At 35.7% G+C, this 20631-nt stretch overlaps 1 protein-coding gene across 6 annotated transcripts; it reads left to right on the top strand.

Moving 5' to 3' along the window:
- Nucleotides 1-3117: 3117 nt before the first annotated feature.
- On the top strand, nt 3118-20021 carry LOC107856976 (60S ribosomal protein L18a-like protein). Of its 6 annotated transcripts, XR_007044027.1 has the most exons (7): nt 3122-3538; nt 12599-12674; nt 13043-13157; nt 15472-15577; nt 17166-17411; nt 19690-19745; nt 19868-19951. XR_007044027.1 is itself a non-coding variant. In XM_047395697.1 (6 exons), exons 1-6 carry the CDS (start codon nt 3298-3300, stop codon nt 19886-19888), a joined length of 558 nt encoding a protein of 185 aa, XP_047251653.1. In that variant the 5' UTR covers nt 3122-3297; the 3' UTR covers nt 19889-20021. The 6 variants fall into 6 exon arrangements, 4 of the variants coding, with proteins under 4 accessions (XP_047251654.1, XP_047251653.1, XP_016557423.1 ...); XR_007044026.1 differs by lacking the exon at nt 15472-15577; XM_047395697.1 differs by lacking the exons at nt 15472-15577; nt 17166-17411 and adding an exon at nt 19536-19584 and having other exon boundaries at nt 19868-20021.
- The last annotated feature ends 610 nt before the right edge of the window (nt 20022-20631 follow it).

Genomic DNA, 20631 nt, shown 5'->3' with positions numbered 1-20631 from the left:
CATACCTATGCTCGAGTGTCCCCCTGACCAAGTCTTTGGCGACTACCATGGCCGTATATATCTTCCAATAACTAACCAGGACACCCAATTCCGTAAAGAATTGATTGGCTATAACCCTTGTTGAAAGGCCTTTTCCATTGGGGAAACTACTCCTGAAATATTCACCGAGGACCTTTGCTATGGCGTGAGGATTTTAGCCCGAGATATGCTCCGAACCACATGTGTGATGCTTTAAATATTTATGAATAACGAATCTGTCTGAACTTGCATACTTCACCCCTCTCAACCACCACTTGCAGTTTGAATTAGCACATTTGAAGCAAAAGACACTGTTCGAATTAATCACTTTCTTTATTCTGAATTTTTTTTCAAGCAAGAAATAAACAAAGTGGTAGATAGTTCATTTTTGTCCTTGAATGACATTCCAATAAAAAAACCAGTCCCGTCGTCTTGAAGACTTCCAGGCTGTGTCAATTGAGAAGAACTACACATCGTATTGGTCGCATCAACGGGCGTAGGTGTTTGATCATCATCTGGACTATTCATGTCTAGATCATCCAACCTATCATCAAAGATGTCTTGTTATTGTTCTTCTTCTACGTTCTGGTTCTCATTCTCTCTCTTCTTTTCAACCACATACATCCTTAACACCGGCCTGGATGAATCACTAAGATAAGCACGTAACCGAACCTGATCGATTATCTGGAAAGACAATACCCTCTGATTTTCAAAGGATCTATGCATGTAGCTGATGACGAGTTCTTCCGATTGACAATTCAGTCCACAATAACTGATGATTAAGTTCACAATTCATCATACGAAACATCACTTTGGACTGTCATAGCTATCGTCTCTAGCATTCCACCCTCATTCCAATGCTATACATATTGATTGTTTTTCTCGATCCATTGACCATGACAATCCACCCCTATTGTTATTGATCCCTACATTAGTGGTACCTAAATAAAGTCATTTGTTAAAAAAAGTTAATAGTGATTTCATAGTGCCGTAAATGAATCCCAAAGATGTGTAATCAGTCGCAACAGATTACTTACCTGTTGGGATTCATGTTACACTCCTGAATCTGATTTCAACAGACTAGCCATCTGTTGTAACAGGTGAATCATATGTTGCAACAGACTATATATCTGTTGGGATTGATATTACAGTACTGAGGCACCTTTTAAGCTGATTCCAACAGATGAGTGACATGTTTCAATAGATAATTACGCTCCTGAAGCTGATTTCAACAGACTAGTCATCTGTTGTAATAGGTGAATCATATGTTGCAACAGTCTATATATCTGTTGATAGGGCTGTGCAAAAACTGAACCGACCGATAAATCAAACCGATAAAAATATTATTGGGTTATTGGTATTGTGTTATCGGGTTAACGGTTTATTATTGGTTTTATAAAAAAATTTATAAGGTAAATGGTTCGGTATCGATTTTAACTTATTGGGTCATCGGTTAAACCGATAACCCAATAAGGATACACTTAGTTATTGTTTTATCCCTATTTATGTTATATATATAAATCTCTCGCTCTTTATTTATCTATCTATCTATCTCTCTTTATATATAGATATAGATATAGATATGTGTATGTATATAGATTATATGCACTATTAATTCACAATTCAGTGATTCACAAAGTATTAACTTATTTAGGGCAACAAAGGCACAATATAAAGTTTCGCTATTATCGTAATGAAAACCTTAAAACATTTAAAGCTTCCAACAATTAGGATTCAATTTTTTTCCTAACTAACATTCAATTCAAGTTTAAAGATTCTTGTAAACTAAAATGCATTGCGTAGGTTTTGGCGGTAATTAAGATTTTATTTTTTTATATTAGTTGTTGCTATTTCAATTTTATAAGTATTTTCTTATTGGTTAAACCAAAAACCGAACCGCTAAAGACCAAAAATCGATAAACCGAAATCGATAAGAAAATATCTTATTGGTTGGTTATTGGTTTTACATATTTAAAAATCAAAAACTGATAAACCGAACCAATAACAGGTAAAACCGAACCGAACCGACCGATGCACACCCCTATCTGTTGGGATTGATGTTACAGTACTGAGACACCTTTGAAGCTGATTCCAATAGATGAGTGACATGTTCCAACAGATAATTAACCTGTTGCGACAGATGCCTTACCTATTGCAACAGACTGCGATCCGTTGGAATCGATGTCAGGTTCTATCACAACAGGTTACTAATATGTTGCAACAGATATTTATCGTCTATTGGAATCGAGTTTGGGTTCTGTTGCAACAGGTTAATAATCTGTTGCAGTAGATATTTACCCTGTTGCAACAGACAAAATGTCTGTTGGAATCAAGTTCAGGTTCTGTTAACCTGTTGCAACAGATATTTATCACGTTGCACAAGATAACTAATATGTTTAAATAGATAAATCATCTGTTATAATAGACGACCCATCTGTTCGATTCATGTTATGACCGATAGAACCATAAACATGAATCCAACATATCAGTCTTCCGTTGAAACAGATGTCTCATCTGTTGCAACAGATGATTTATCTGTTTAAACAAATGGATCTTATGTTGGATTCATAATTGGGTTCTATCCATTATTGAAAAAACAGCACAATAGCAGTTACCCTGATGAAAAATTCAACTAAAAATCATAACTTGACTTACCAAAGTCTCCTATGAAGTAATGCCAAAGTGGAAAGTGATGTATGAAACAAGATTTTACCTAAATACGTTGGTCAAATAGCAACAGTTGCGGTAACAACAATAACAACAACAATGACAATACTCAACAAGAAGAAGATGAATATGATAATAAAGTAGAAAATGATAATAATGAAGCAAAAGATAATGAATAAAGGAGCAACAACAATGAACAACAAAAATAACTAAGAAAGACAAAAAAACAATGAATGAGAAGGGAGAGAAAAACATCTTTTTTTTTTCCTTCATTTTTCATTTTATTAGGTAAATATTTAGATCAAAATATAAATTTAAAAACTGTGAGATATTCTTAAAGTTACCAAACTTTCTTAAAATTATCACCTCCACTCAAAATTATACACTTACACCTACGCTTTATTTTAAAACTTTTTTATCACCTACTACCTAAGCGCCAACTAGCTTCAAATTTTCAACTGCCATCGAAAAAAAGACAAACGAAGCCCACGTGTCCGGGCAGTGCTAGGCATCGAAACGCCCGAGTGATCAAACTATATCAAAATCGCTGATCACACAGCTCTTTCATCGAAACCCTAAACCTTTGATCAATCATCGATCGAGCGGAGAAGAATGAGTGAAGAAGGTGGAAAGATGAACAGAGACACAGCTGCTCCGGCAACGGCGATCGCCGTCTCCGGCGAGCCATTGCTTGCAAATTATTGCTACGGGACATTTCAAGGAGTCGCCAGTTATCAATCTCCTCCTCCTTTACAATCTCATCCGGTCTTCGGTTTCCCTCAACCCATACCTCCTCCTGCTGTCTGCGCCGTTCCGCCTTGTTACTTTCCTCATGGTTATCAAACCGTTCAAGGTCTTTACTTTTTCTTTTTATCCTTTTGATTGTATTCATAATGTTTACAGAATAAAATGAGAATAAGGTTATTTAAGTCAAATTTGTTTTCAGTTCCATTATTTTTTGCAGTTAAATAGTGTATAATTCGGTATGTCAAATAAGATAATTTGGATATGCTGGGATTAGAAATGGATTATAATATGATTAGATATAAATATTCCGTCTGCAACAACAACAACAACATATCTAGTATGATCCCACAAACTGGGTTACATATATTGTTATGATCCTATTGCAAAAAAATTCCCTATGGGTTATATGGGGAACTGATGTGGGCTTATGTAGACTTGCGCTCTCCCACCTTAATAGATAGCTTTTGGGGTGTGGTTCTCCTAAGATTTCAGTATAAATACTGTGTCTGTTTCATCTTATGTAGCATGGTTTGATTTGAAATAGAGTTTTAAGAAAGAAAGACAGGCTTTTGGAACTTATTATTGGTTTAAGTTATATGTATCGTCAATGTGAAAAAAGACTACCTGTTGTGGAGGACATGTAATTAGAGTAGAAGGTTAGTAGGTAGTAGTTGTTGTATTGCTTTGATAGTTGCTTGTCCTTGAATTTCTGGTACTATGTTTTTCTTACATCGACTATCAGTTTATTTTGTTAGGTACTGTCTTATTACTATTTGTTTTTTTTTACAACCAGATATTTCTTGTACTTCTATAACGTGTTTCTTGACTACTTTTCCTTGAGGTGGGGTCTATTGGAAACAACTTGTCTATCTTTAAGGTATACATAAGACTCCATACACTCTACCCTCTCCGGACCTCATTTGTAGGATTATATTGGGTATGTTGTTGTTGTTGTAATGTGGAAAATAGTACAATACAAGTTAGCCAAAGGATATTTACATGCTAGTCTCTTAAAAATTTTCAAGATTCATAATTTTGAAAATTAGACAGCTTGCATGCTACAATAGGTAAAGGCGACCTTTTAGCCAAAGATGTATATGGCTTGAACTCTTACCTAAAACATGCCATGAAATCTCTGGGATTATAAAAGCTCATCATTAAAGGTAAAACGAGAAGTCTAAAATAGATTGTTTTCAAATATAGAAAGGTATTAGTTGCATTTGCTTCTTAGAGAGGTTTGAGGCAGGGGATCCATGTCACCCGTCTTTTTCATCATTGTTGTGTTTGGGCTAAATGATATATTAAAATTGCAAAAGTTAATTAATGGATTAATGGATCAGGGGATTTATGGTGAATTCTAGAACAATCAATAGCCTGGAAGCCTCTCATCTTCAATATGATGATAATACACTAGTATCATGTGTTGTTGACAAAGATCAACTGAAAATGTTGTGGGCGGTTTTCATTTTAGTTGAAGTCACTTGAGGATTATATATAGACTAGAGCAAAAGTTATATTCACCCACTTAATGAGGTAATTGAGAATCATGGTTTGGCGGAAATTTTTGGAGGAAGAACATGAAAGTCATCCACAGTTTATCTGGGAATTCTATTCGGAGCTAAGAGTAAATTGTATTGGAGAATTATGAGAAAAATTAACAAAATGGATGTATCAAAACTTATCTGTGGGTGGAAGACTAACTTTCATTAGTAGTGTACTTGATGCCATACTTATCTATACAATATCTCTATTCCAATTCTTGCAAGTGTATTGAGAAAATTTGATATACTAAGGCGTCGTCTAGTAGAGTGTATAAGAATAATGTCGTATAAAGTGTATTCGTAATGCTTGCATTACTAATGCAATTTTTAGTAATGCTGGTATTAGTTATGGAGACATTATTTCTTACACAATGTTTGGTTTGATGTATAAAAATGATATATATTTACATAATTTTTATAAAAAAAATTTGTTTACCAAAATACCCTTCTTTCCATTAAAAGCTTCACAGATATTTCGTGACAATTAGGAAAAATGACAACATCCGCTTACAAATTCACTTCCTGTAGTGGAACCGCCAACTCCAATTCTAAATCTTCATCTTCATCCTCATCCTCCAAAGCTCCACCTCTTCTGCGATAAAGATCAAATGTAAGCGCAATTTCTAGAAGATACTATGGATTTGGTTAACTCGGTATTTTTCCTCTTCAGATTCAGTAGCATTATCTTACTCTTTGCCTTGTGATCGTGTTCTTTTGCTGGTAAGTTGGTTTAAACCCTTTTATATATTTGATAGTTATTGCGATAAAGATTTTTTTTTTTTTTTTTATTTAATAAGGAATTTTATTGATAATAAAGAGTACATATACTAGATGGACCAACCTACCTTAAATCGACTAAAACAAAATTAGGCCTGCCCCATAACCCGGCCCATTTCCATGATTACACATAACATTGTACGTGTTTCCTAAACCTAATCCCATTGTCACCGCAAAATTATCTCCTGCACCTCAGAATTGTTGTCCATCGCCATTCAAAGCTTAGTCTTGCGGCTTTTGCGAATTACCGATCATCTAGTCGTATTGCGATAAAGATAATCCCAGATTTAAGATCATATATGGAACCGTGTGAATACACGGGGTTGTAGAGTCAATGAATCGAAATTCGAAGCCGAAATTTCGAAGCTATAATTAGCAGAGTTTTGGCCAACTGGTTTACTTTACCTAACCCATAGCATAACACTTTGATGGAAAAAACAACCATTTTTTTTGTTAAATCGAAGGAAGAAGAAGAGGTGGAGAAAATTACTGTTGCTTTTCCATAGCAACGTGTAGAGAAGAGAGAAAAAATGATTTGAGAGGTAATTTAGTAACTCATCAAGTTAATGCATGTGTTGAAGCCTTTGTATTACTAATACATGGAAAATGTTTGGTATTAGTAATACACATCTCAATACATAATGGAGTGTATAACTAGTTCAAACATTAGTTACACATAGGATGAAAAAGTGTATCAAAAAAGATATTAGTAATACACAAGGCTAATACATGCATTAGTTTTGCTAATACACTCTAGTAAACCACCCTTAAGGATGAGTTTGGGACAGAGGAAATCCAGAAAACAATTTTCATAGGCGACATTCCAAGTTTGTTGTCTCCTCTCACCCGGAGTTTTGTGTGATAAACAGGCGCCTTCGAAATTTAAAGGCAAGTTCTACAGAGTGGCAGTCTGACCGACAATATTGTATGGAGCGGAGTGTTAGTCAATCAAGAATCTTTGAAGGTGGTGGAGATGAGGATGCTGCGTTGGATGTGTTGTCTTACTAGGAGAAATATGGTTAGAAATGAGATTATTTGAGAGAAGGTAGGAGTGGCGTCAATAGAAGACAAGATGCGAGAAGTGAGGTTGAGATGGTTCGGGCATATGATGAGGAGGTGCACGGATGCTTGAGGTGTGAGAGGTTGGATATGGATGGTTTAGGCAGGGTAGAGGTAGGCCGAAGAAGTATTAGAGGGAGTTGATTAGACATGGAGCAGCTACAGCTTATTGAGGATGTGACCCTAGATAGAAAGGTGTGGAGGACGCAAATTATGGTAGATAATTAGTAGCAGAGAGTGTATCCTTGCTAGTCGGAAGGGATGCTTTGTTTGTGGCCCTGCTAGTAGTCGTACTGCTTTGCGTGTGCTTGTATTTTCTTGTTTGTGGTGTTTTGGCGATGTTTATGATTTCAGATAGATAGTTATAGTACTACTCTGCGGGTGTCTTATTTTTGTTTATTCTTTATTGGTGTGTTATTCCATCGTATTTTTTGTTTTTATTACGTCTTTTTATACTGTTCTTTGTTTTGAGCCGACTAGTCGGAAGGGATGCTTTGTTTGTGGCCCTGCCAGTAGTCGTACTGCTTTGTGTGTGCCTTGTAGTTTCTTGTTCGTGGTGTTTCGGTGATGTTTGTGATTTCAGATAGATAAATAGTTATAGTACTACTCTGCAGGTGTCTTATTTCTATTTATTCCTTATTGGTGTGTTATTCCATCGTATTTTTTGTTTTTATTACGTCTTTTTATACTGTTCTTTATTCTGAGCCGAGGGTCTATCGAAAACAGCCTCTCTACTTCATCTGAGGTAGATATATGGACTGCGTACACTTTACCTTCCCAGACCCCACTTTGTGGGATTACACTGGGTATGTTGTTGTATTCTAGATTACATGTTAGAAGACATTGTTCTAGCAACTTATTTTGTATTTCAGTCTTTTACCTACAAAAACCTTGTGATATAATATTTTTACCATTTTAAAAAATATATATATATATAGAAAGGTTTTTTTTTTTTTTTGGGAATTAACTAAAAAGAGAAGAGAATCACATATTTGAATAGAAGAATTAAAGAATTTGATATACTTTGATTGTAAGAATGAGATAGCCCCAATGTTTGGGTAATCAAAAATATGTTGTCGTATAAGCACCACCCAACTATAATATTCCCTCTGTTCTAATTTATATAAAGGGATTTGACGGGACACTAGGTTAAGGAATGAAATCAAGCTTTTGATACTTGTGGTCTTAAATAAGTGATAGATAGTTGTGTGGCTATAAATAATATCATTAAGATTGAAATGCAAATTTAAAGTTAATTGTTATTAAATATAAAAAGGTTTTATTCTCTTTGGTATTGATTAGAAAGGAAAGAGTGTCATATAGAAGGGGACCAAAGGAGTAATTGATTTAAAATAGTCTTTCTACTCTACATCCCGGTTTGCTGGTTGTAATATGGAGGCTTATATGTGCAACATTGATTAATACTGAAGAGCGCTTATATACAAGTATGCATCCCAATGCAATGTTTATTTAATGTAGTTTAATTTGGGTAACCATAGTGGCGGCGAAATTGTCATTTGAAAATCAATCCAAGAGCATTGAAACATGATGTAGGAGTCTGCTTGCGTGCAACATGACTAATCCCACGAGGTAGTTGTTGCCTGTCTCCTACCAGCACGCGCACCTGGTAATTCTGTCCACCAAGGCTCTCACCTAGTGTGGAGTTGACTCCACAGGCAATCAAACTTGAAATTTCATGGTTCTCAACCCATTTCATTTTGATGTTTAATGGTATTTTTAGTAAAGTAAGAGGCATTAATTGCACTTAAATGTGTGACCTAGTGCACAATGAAGTGGTTAAGAACCATGAGGTCTCAGGTTCAGATCCCAGCAGAGACAAGCACTAGGTGATGTCTTTCCATCTGTCCTAGCCTTGCTGCACCGCAAGTTACCTGGTATATGTTTGGTGGGAGGTGTCATGTATCCAGTGATATTAGTCAAGGTTTGCGCAAACTGTCCTGGACACCACGGTTACCCCCCCCCCCCCCCCCCCCCCCAAAAAAAAAAAGAAAGAAAAAAAAGGTGTTCAATAAAACTGCTAGTTATGTGTCCTTCCAAAATCTGGTGGTCTATTTAGGATATTCTTAAATAAGTTATTTTAGCGGGGGCAATGGCATTGGTTGTGGAGAAGAGGACCGGGAGCGCTCCATATGATATTGATTCTTTATCTAAGGTTCTGTGGAAGTGAATTCCCAAAAGTACTCCTAATTTTGTTATGCTAGTTGACATGATTCCTTTGGTCCTAGCGCTCCAAGTTTTACAAGGATCGCTGATTGTTGATCAAAACAGTAATAAAAAAAGTTACTGTTAAGAAATCATATTATACTTCTTATAATAGTTTATGGAGGTTTAGTGCGGTTCTCTTACCACTTCTAAAAACTATGCACATTGAGGTAACTAGATACTAAAATATATATATATATGTGTGTGTGTGTGTGTGTGTATGGGTCTAATTAAAGTTTTTAGCTCAACGGCGATAGCAGTACAATGAGAGATAGGCATACTCACATGTTCAAGTCCTGATATGTACCAATTCCGACATTTAAGTAGAGAAGGCTAAAACGGTTGTCTGATATCCATTAAAATTATCAGTTTCAAAAAAACGGTAGTGTGTTATCCACCTTGTTTCGAATCTGAAAACAGACAATTTCTTGATTATAGTAACTGACAGGTTTAAGATCAAAAAGATTATGAGATGGTAATAGAAAATAGAAGAGTTGGTCTTTCGACATTGACCTTTAAAGCCTTTTTCCTTTCCTTATGAGTTGGTCTTAAGCGTGTTGTGAGACTAAATGTAATGACTAATGAGTATTGTTACCAAAACCTTCCTGCTCTCTCTTAGTTGTTAGTATAAAACATAAAACTTCTTGGTCGATGTAGAACGGTCGCTTGGTGGGAGGGATTAAGGAAAATAATCCCTTCAAAAAATCATGCATGAGATAACAAGGTTTGGCATGGGGTTGAGGGATTAAGAAAAAAATTCGCCGCATAACTAATGCAATATTTGGTTGGCCATAATTTTTCTTTTGATAGGTAAGGCTGCGTACGATACACCATTGTGGTGGGGCCCTTCCCTGGACACCGCGCATAGCGGTAGCTTTAGTGCACCGGGCTGCCCTTTTTAGTTGGCCGTATTAAAAAATAATTCATGCATAACTTTATGCAACATTTGGCTAGCGGTATTAAATAATACCCGCATTAAGTATGCAGGATTCTATGTATAATTTTGTGCAGTGTAGAATGTGAAACAAGATTATATATATTAGCAATACAGAGATAGTATTCAATGACAAAAAATGCCTTTGAAGTATCATTCCTTTGTTCATTGCATAACAATTACGATGTTATTTTTTAGTGTATAACTATCCCAAACAATTAGGTGTTGATCGTGGAAAACTTTATCTTTTTGTAGGTTTTCTACTTTTTGGTATGCTTCTGGTATATAAGCATGTTCTTTTGCTCGAATTTCAATAATATTATTACTTTATCAAAAGAAGTCCCTTCTTTGTTATTCAATGCTTAACTAACATGCGAATCAAACGACCTTTTTGTGTCATAGGGTAAGGAGGCAAGTCCCCTAAGAAATGATTAGTGGGGATGGTTTAGTCTAAACCCCTTTGTTACACTAACACTCTGATTTTTACTGACCATTAATTTAGTTTTGAGTCTTCTTTTCTACTGTGGTTGAGCTGCAACAACAACTACATACCCAGTGTAATCCCTCAAAGTTGGGTCTGGGGAGAGTAAAGTGTACACAGTCCATATCACTACTTCATACGAATTAGAGAGGTTGTTTCTGATAGATCCTCGGCTCAGGTTAAATAATACTCCCTCCGTCCCATTTTATGTGTCGCGATTTGACCGGGCACGGAGTTTAAGAAAAAAGGGAAGACTTGGTAGAGTTTCCCAAATTATCCTTTATCAAAAAATGTGTCAATATCTTTTTTTTAATTAAGTGGGATCAATAAGGGTAAAAGGGTAATTGTGTCTTTAAAAAGTTGCCTAATAAGGAAAGACGACACTTATTTTGGGACAAACTAAAAAGGAAATGATGACACATAATTTGGGACGGAGGGAGTAGTATAAAAAGATAGGAACAACAAACAAACTGGGGTAACACACCAATAGATAATGAAAGAAACAAGACACCCATAGAGTAATGCTATACACAATCTATTCGAAAATCACAAACATCGCCAAAACAACACGAACAAGAGACTACGAGACACGCATAACACTATGAATACACGGACAATTACAAACAAAGCACCCCTTCCTACTAGCAAGGACGCACTCCTACCCACAACCTTTTTGCATAGTGTAAAGAGCTAAAAGAAAAAAGTCGTCCCCATGGCCTTTTTGCTGCCTACAAGGGAGTCTTGATTATTTTCAGAGTCTGTACATACTACATATTGAGAAGCATGTAAAATACAACAACAAACACAGTATAATTGGGTTTATAATAACATGAACAAATCAGAAAGACATGAGAGGAAGGGCCAATTTTTCAAAATGCAAGATTGTGCCAAATTAATTCATTAAATGAAATTTGAACAGTCAGTGCTCATCCATTTCTTGGGGAGCAAAGGAAAAGGAAAGACCTGTATATTTGAGCAAATTGTGGAACAACAATCTTTTACTGAATGAATGTAACCACAATGAACTAGGCTTTCGCATAAAATATTTTGAAGTTCTCAAGTAAGAATCTAGTTGACTAATATGCATGTTTAGCAAATGGATGAATGAGCATTTTACGAAGTAAACTTTATTTGCAAGTGATTTGTTATATTTCCAGCTCAGCCCTGAGAATATAAGTAAAGTTTTTTCTATGATAGAACAATACTTACATATCTGATCTGCGACCCAACTGCTTCTGAGGTAGGATAATCTGCACGGAGTGAGAGTTGTTGGTATTTGGAATTGGGTGGCTCATAATTGCGATAGCTCTTGCAACTTTGCCAACCTTCCTCACCTTGTTGGGCATCTGAAATATGTATGATAATGATTCAGGCTATATGCAAAAAGAAACAGAGAAAAAGGAGGCCATTGCTTTTATCAGCTTACCTGGTATTCGTGTTGACTGAGAATTGATGTTCATATGGTAATACCAACATTGATGCCTGGCAATTTGATTTGATTGCTTTAACTTGGTAGTTGGAATATTTCCTTCTGAAATGACCTGTGAAATATTGTTGTTAATCAGTTTGATGTGTACTTAAAGTGGAAGAGGAGCGAATCTCTCTTATTATCTCAGTTTATGTCTGATTTAGATCTCACATTTATTTCTGCAACAAACTAGTCAAATATATTTTGTTTATGTGTCGGTTATAAATATGGTGAGAATTTTGACAATGCTACTAGACATCAAAATTATGGAGAGAATTTTGTCAACGAGGCTTAATTAGGAATCAAATGATGGAGTTAGTCAACAAGGCTTTGATTAGGTATTAGAAATACCCAGAGAATTTTAATCAACGAGACATTAACTACGTGCTTGATTCTTCCTGCTTTATTGATGTCCTAATTGTATTAGAAGTATTAAAGTAGGTAGTTTCTTGACTGCAAAAGTAGGTTATATAAACAGGGGAACCTTTTTAGTTTCAAATACTTCCCTCTATTTCCTTTCAATCAAGAGTGAAGGACCATGAGATGATTTTCATTGCTTTTGATGCTTTGTGTAGTTTATCTTCGAAGGAGTAGTTTGCGTGAAGTAATTTTTTTCTATTCAGAAGACCAATGTTTAGATTTTTATATACCATATTTTCATTTTGGCTTTTCTCTGATTTTAGGTTATGCTGTTGCTGAAGGTAGACCAATAAGGGAACATCGGCTTCCGTGTTGTGGTATGGGGATTGGCTGGTTCTTGTAAGTTCCTATATTTGTCTTTCCTTGCCTCCTTTTCTCATTTGTTTGTCTGAGGATCTAAGAGATGTAAATTACATTGAATGACTAATTATTTTGGCTTAGGAATTCTTTGCTCACCAAATTCAGTCACTAAATTTTAGCCAAGAGAAAAGACCAGGTCATGTGTTAAATCTTCGGGCAACAAAAATGTGAATGCACACAGGAATAACAACATAGCAACATGGAACTTAATGTGAAATTTGCTAATGGCTTACTGGATCCTGACAATGGACCAGATTATTATAAACTAGATCTTATGATTTGTGGAAAGCTCAACCAAAAATTTCAACCATGGTTTGCTCTCTAATGCTCCCGACTTTATTTGCAAGGTTCATTATTGGTTGCTTTCTTGGTGCCATTCCCTGGTACATTGGAGCTTTTCTTCTTTTGTGTGTTCGGCTCGATTACAGAGAAAAACCTGGATTTATTGCATGCACCTTAGCAGTAAGTTTATTCATCTCTTGCAATATGAATTCTTTAATTTATTTGAAAATGGCACTATCAAATTCATTTGTCGCATATGCTATTTGTATAGTGGCTTTATTAGAGCAACCATGGTTTCATGTGTGGTGGTTGTTTCTTTTACAACAACATATCCAGCAGGTTCCCTCATGCGTTTCTTTTAGGTTAACTCATATCGTCCTGACACTTAGAGATATGAGATATTCAACTGTGTAACATGTATGGTTGTTTTTGTATGCACTGGCATTACTAAGTGATACTAAGTTAACTAGCTAGGCCTTTTAAGGCTGGCTTACCTCTGAACATGTAACTTTTCAACTCTCCATCTTTGAGCTGGAAAGTTGTAGTCTGGGAAAGAGAAAATTGATGAGGCATTACAAAGAAGCAGTGTGCTGACCATTGTGCTTCATAGCATAGATTAGAGAGGGAAATTTAATTAGAAGTTAGATGTTGTCTTGTCTACCTATGGATTTACCTTCCTGATGTTTTCACTTTCAAGCAAGTAGCGTGAAAGATGATTAAGTTTCTTTTATTTATACCCGCATCATGTTGTTCCAACGTTGTGGAAAGGCAATTCTAACAAGTAACTGCATGTTGCAATTTTAGTGTAGTCAATGTTGCAAGTTTAAGTCGAGGATCTTTCAGAAACAACCTTTCTCTACCTCCACGAGGTAGGGGTAAGGTCTGCTGGCACTTTACCTTCCCCAACTCTACATATTGGATTACACTGCGTATGTTGTTGTTGTAATCATCATGATCAATCCCTCCATATAGTAGCACATAACCAGTTTTGTGTTCTAACCTGAGCATGGGCATAGGCAAATCTAGGATTTAAAGTGTATGGATTCCCAATGATCTCAAATTAATATATAATTAATAACTAGGATGTTCATGGTTCGGGTTGGGTCGAGTTTCTTCTGAAGAAACCAAACCATATAAGATGATCTTTCATTGCTTTGATTTTTTTTTTCTATATTAATTCTTTTTTTTTTTTGTTTAAAAAATTGACAATATACTTCAGTTCCCAGTTTCAAAGAAAATTGACAATATACTTTGAAGCACATCTTAGATTTGATTATATTTGAGCGTAACACTGTAAAATTATCAATGAATCTTTAAGAAATTAATGAACTATATTTTAATCAGATTATTTATGTAGCTTCCTCAAGGAAATCGTATGCATTATCCAAGAACGAATTACAATGTGTCATATATATATATATATATATATATATATATATATATATATATAGACATCTTGACGATGAGGAATTAAAGGACTCAAAAGACTAGTTATTTTTGAACATGAAATAGATTCTTGGAATTATCAAATAAAAACTAGAATGTAAAGGTAAAGATTGGATTACTACAAAAACCTAACACCTAGATTACACACTATCAAACAAACTATGAAAAGTGACCTCATGAGGTCTTTTTTCCTAGAAAAGCGACCTCGACTGTATGTCGCAAAAAGATTGATCCCTTTTTGCGAGTGACCTCACGAGGTCTTTAGGTTATTTTTGGATTTTTGTTAGGAAAAAAATATCGACCTTATAGTATGAAATGATCTTTTAAATTATTTCTTCAATTTCGACCTCATAAGGTTGCTTCTTGCCAAAAAAAAAACTGGCAGCAAAATGCTATTTTTACAGCTGCCCATCTACCATTTTAATTCAGTTTATCTAAATCAAGCTCAATGAGCTGCCTACCATCAATCAAACTACAACAAACACATATAGTAAATATCTACTAATCCACACTACATCGAACACAACACTAAGCTTCAATAATATGGCGTTGTCTTTGCCACATCGTCCTCATCAGTCATCGCTGCTTAGATTTTTTCTCGGACCTCTGTATTTATCATATTCCTGATGCTGAATAGGTCGAGATTAGGGAGGGCGAAGATGGGGAACTATATCATTTAGACACGGGGGAATCCCCCAAAGCAAGTAATGTGTACCCCGCATACTCTATCTCCCTTTGTCTTTCCCTAACATGTGAGGCTTCGGCTTGACTAGATAGCTTAGTGATCTTTTGCCCCATAGCATAGGTCCACTTGGCTTGTGGCTCAACCCAAATGTCCGGGTCTTTGGGGTTTTTCTTCTTCTTCATTTGTGGCCTTGAATGGCTCATCCTAAGTTATCGGCCTCCCCTATTGTTTTCCTACAAACAAATTAATTTAGTTATTAATTAAATATTAATAATCTATAATATATATAGCCTAAGTAAATGTGTTTACCAGTATCCTCATATTCCCTTCATATTCCCCTGGCTCTGAGCCTTGTGTGTACAGAACCACTCTTAGAAGAGTAGATTCTCTGGCCTTCTTGCTGATCTTGGTCATGTGCTTGAACCTCGAAGCGGTTGCCCAATGCTCGAGTAATTGCTCCTATTCTCAGGTAGAACCCACCTTGGCTTCTTGTTCTTGGTATGATCTTTTCCAATAATAAGTTAGCGAGCGTGTACGTACCAATCTTTCTTCGTGAAGTTTACACAAATTTGGTCCATATGTTCCGAAAGCCACCCTTTTTCTGCAATGAAAGGATAAAATATTAATAAGGGATCACTCAAAACAAGTCATTAAATAGAGTTAAACAATAAATTTTAAGGTATCCTAAACTTCAAGAAAACCTATCTCTAGAGTTCGATTGGCATCTTGCCCTAATGCACCCCTATAAAGATCTCTGATGACCTGAGAAATGATCCCTACAACACTATTCAGATTGAAATTGCAATACAAATATTTAAACAACATTTATAGGTTACATCTAAGACGTTTATGAGATAATCACAAACTGAAGGTGTTTTGCAAAAAAGATAAATCATATGTGAAGCCTTTAGGCTCGATGATGAGTCTGTTGCACATGTCCCTTACAGAGACCTAACCATGTGTAGTTGACAGATTTGTGGTGGGAGTGTTGGGCTCAAAGTTGTTGTCTCGGAGGTAAAGACCCTATAACCAAAACTTTAAGAGTAGATGATGAAGAAGGTTCTGAATCAGTAGGGCTATGAGTAACTATCCGAGAGGCAATGACATCGATCGTGGAGTATCGGGAGGCAATCGAGTGTATCCTTATGGGGTAGCATAACTAGGTGTGGGTATCATCATATGCTCCTGTGGAGGTGATTGAGTATATCCCTTATGCTCCTGTGGAGGTGATTGAGTATATCCCTATGGTGAACCCATATAGCAAGGGTGTGGAGGATAGGCCTGTGGAGGCAGCTGATTATATAACACTTGTTCGACTCCGGCTATAACATTCCTATCACGGAGCGTTCTGATGCCTCACTCGTTCAGCCCGTGGTGGTTGAGTGCTAGTGAGGCATCGGAATGCTTCAGGGTGGAAGAGTGTTATAGTTGGGGCGGAACAAATGTTATAGTCAGCCACCTCCATAGGCTTATCCTCCACTTTATTATATGGGTCTATTATAGAGATATATTATGTCGCTGCCTTCACAGAAGCCTATGATAATACCCACACCGAGTTATGCTATCCTAAGGGATACACTCAGTTCCTCTCGAGACTCGGCAACCGATATCTAGTGCCTCTCGGAGATTTATTCGTGGCCCTGCTGACTCACAGCCTTCTTCATCATCTACTCTAAAGTTTGGGTTATCGGTCGTCACCTCCGAGACATCAACTCTGAGCCCGACACTCCTACCATAAATCAGTCGGCTACATGTGGTCAGGTCCCTCCACAAACTAGCGTGAGGGATATGTAAAACAGACTCATTATCGAGCCTGACGACTTTACGTATGAATTATCTTTTTGTAAAACATTTTTAGTTTATACTTGTCTTAAGATTAGCCTATAAAATATTGTATTGCAGCTTCACTCCAAATGATGTTGTCTTTATAGGGGCAAGATGCCAATCGAACTCGGGAGATAAATTTTTTGGAGTCTAGGTTATATTAAAATATATGCTTTAACTCTATTTGATTGAATTATTCCTTATTGACGAACATTTTTATCATTTAATTGCAGAAAAAAGTGTGCTAGACTTTCGTGACATGAGGATCAGATTTTTGTAAAATTCGAGAAGAAAGCCAAGCACGTATTCATTTACTTGTTCTTGAAAGCTCGTACCAAGAATAAGAAGCCTAGGTGGGTTTTACCTAGAGCAGTTACTCGGGCGACTGATCCGAGGTTCAAGTAGATGGCTGAGATCGTCAAGAAGGCCCGAGCATCTACACAGGGGCTCAGAGCTAGGGAAATGCGAGGAGGAAATTGGTAGGTTCATTTTCGTAAGCTATATAAATTATTAATATTTAATTCTTCTTGATTAAGAACTAAATAATTTGTTTTCGGAAGCCAGCAACTTAGGATGAGACATTCAAGGCCACACACGAAGAAAAACCACTAAGATCTAGACATTTGGGTGGAGCACAAGTTGAGCGGGCCTACTTAAGCCTCTAATTTATAGTAATAATTAATAATTAATTTATTTTCTAATATTAGCAATCCATAGATGTCAGACTCAGGCAGTTGAAAGCTGAGACATGTCACTTAGCTAAGAACAGGTTGAGAGAATGTGGCTAGACTTGGTTGGTGGACCGAGTACGTATGGGACTGCTTACGACAATACCCTAGAAAACCTTTCTTCTGTGTCATTCGAGGCTAGAAGGCTAGATAGTTTCCAAGATGATTGGTAAGGAAATGATATTGGCTATGGAGTATGAGATTGCGAGCTATCTAGCCAAGCTGAAGTCTCGCAGGCAGAGGGACATAGAGTTTGCGGGGCTTAAGATGCAAAACTTTCTTCCAAGGATTTCCTCTGTGTCGCGATGATGCAGTTCCCTATTTGACCTCCCCTATCTCGACCCATCTACCATCAGGTATATGGTCAATGTTGTGTTAGATAATATAGAGGTCGGGGAAATGAGCCTATCAGTGATGAGGATGATGTAGCAAACATATGGCCACATTATTGAAGTTCAATGTTGTGTTAGATAAACTTAATTATGTATTTTATGTTCGTTTGTAAGAATTATTGTTTGTGAATGTATGAGAACTTTGAAATAGAATTCTATAACTTCTGACTTCTATGTCTTTTTCCTTCAAATTTGAAGTAATTTAAAGTTGATTTCGATGTAGTGTGGATTGGAGGATATTTAACGTATGTGTTTGTTGTATTTGTTGTAGATTGATTGTTGGCAGCTCTTTGAACTTGGTTTAGCTGGTTAGATTGTATATATTACTGTATTAAAATGACATGTGGGAAACTGAGGTCACTTTTCTGCAATTTCATTTTCCATAAACGCAAAAACCGACCTCTTTTCTAGAAAATAAAAAAATTTACTTTGCGACCTCTTGAGGTTGCTATTGAGGAAATTAAAAGAAATCATTTATACACTGCAAACCAACCTCAAGAGGTTGGTTTTGGTAAAAATAATATACTCGATGTTGTTAATTTTTTCGCAAAATCCGAAAAATAACCTACAAACATTTTGAGGTCGCTCCAATGTTTTATTGTCATACCGTTGATGTCGCTTTCATAGTTTTTTACTAGTGACCTCTATATCTTCTTTGGGGATAATTTGAAACTAAAAATAGTAGGACTTCAAATTTGTTTTTACTTGAAGTTGCAGTATAGATGCGTGTACAACATGTTTAATTACTCTAGGGTGCCTCACATTATACGTTTCCCATATGTTGTAAATGTGTAACCCATTACTGCCTTTTCAATTCTAAACCAATAGAGTGAGTTGAGAGATTTCTGTAAGCACCTGAGAAGTTTGGGCTTAGCATTTTAGAAAGGATGTCATGTGCTGTTTGGGTGGCTCTCTGTAGAACTTTTATCAATTTGCTTGTAGCACAAGTTAACAACCTTAAATGGAAGATGATCAAGAACCGGAGGTGTTACGTGTTGAAGGCATTAACTTCTGGACATGTGTTGATAGCTTCATACACCTTTAGGATATTTCATGATCTGTCCATTGTCTTTTTGTGTTGTATTTGCCCTTTATCTTGGTATATTGTTTCTTTCCAAGTAACACCTTTCACCAAAAAGGAAATTTGTTGTTGCAAAGGAAAAAAAAGAAAATAATTATTTGATTTATAAATTTTGTTTTGATTTCTTTAAACTCGTTAAGAAAGCTTTAGATTCGTCAAGAAAGTATTCTTGGATAGACTTGTGAGTTGCGAATATCAAGAAAATATTGTAAAGAAAATGCACTTCTTTCATGAGTACATCTTTGTAGTAACCTTTTAATCGTTAAAACAGAACCAACTGTTGGTATGTTTTAGCCTAATTTGAACAACAAATACGTTCCTTTATAATTATATTCTATGTTGTTGGCTTGTTGGTGCTGAAGAGGCTGATTGTTTCAGTATGGACCTTTTGATAACTAATAGTTTCACAATGGAATTGTTTGCTGTTGCCAGAACACCAAAGGGAAACAGGGTACCGGCATTTTCACGCACTTTTCCTCTGTGTTCGTCTTGCATATCTTTGTTCTTCTGCCTAAAATCATTAGCTTTGACTATGTTCTTTTTGTTTGCTTATCAGGCTACGCTTGCTTTGGTTGCTATGACACTTGGTGCGACAAAGGCAAGTTATTTGTGGTGAGAGACGATTCATGTTGTAAATTTTCGTGAATATATTCATAAAGGAAAAAGAAAGGATATATCAAAGGCATGGGAATCTTTTTTATTTTTTCGTTTGGACTTGTCATTTGTTCTTGCAGTTTGTATATAGAAGATATTGATCGAGTGATGCTTATACATGATATATGCACTCTTCTGGCAATGCAATTCTAAGTTTGTCTTCATTCAATGTATTCTTCTATGTATTTGTTAAAATTGCCAATATAAATTCAGTATTTGATTTGGAAGATTGTATGATGTTTGTATCGTGGAACTGGATGTCACAATGACCACATAGTTTCTTGGGGAAAGGACAAAAATAACACCTAAAATTTAAAATAATTTCACAAAACTAGCACCTAAATTGTGAACCTCCATAAACGGCCACTCGGGAAACTAATTTCAATTGAATGACCATTGTTTGGGTACTTCTCAATATATGTTGTGTATTTATTTTTTAAGGATTCTATGTTGAATTTTGTTTTCTTTTGTTTTTGTTGGTCGAGGGAGAATTCCACTTTTCTTTTGTTTTTGTTTTTATGTGAGCACTTGTATTAATGTTTTTTTTTTGTCTCGTTTTCTTTTTTAAAGATTCTACTCATTTTTATTCTTTTTAAATAATTGAGTAATTGCTTCTTTTTATTTTTTTCAGATTATTTTGCATTCATCAATATTATTAAAATAATATACTATTTGTTTTGTTTAGTTTTACTTATTTATACAATAAAATACAATACCATATACTTTTAATATAATACAACTGTTAAAGATATATATTTATAATAATGATACAGTTTCTATATATATACATATTCTATCAATAATTATAGCATTTTTATACACATTCTATGTAATTTTTTACTAC

Source organism: Capsicum annuum, chromosome 8 (genome assembly GCF_002878395.1).
Source record: "Capsicum annuum cultivar UCD-10X-F1 chromosome 8, UCD10Xv1.1, whole genome shotgun sequence".
NCBI classification, from domain to species: domain Eukaryota; kingdom Viridiplantae; phylum Streptophyta; class Magnoliopsida; order Solanales; family Solanaceae; genus Capsicum; species Capsicum annuum.
Note: the sequence above shows the minus strand (reverse complement) of the source record. Positions and strands in the feature narration are given on the sequence as shown.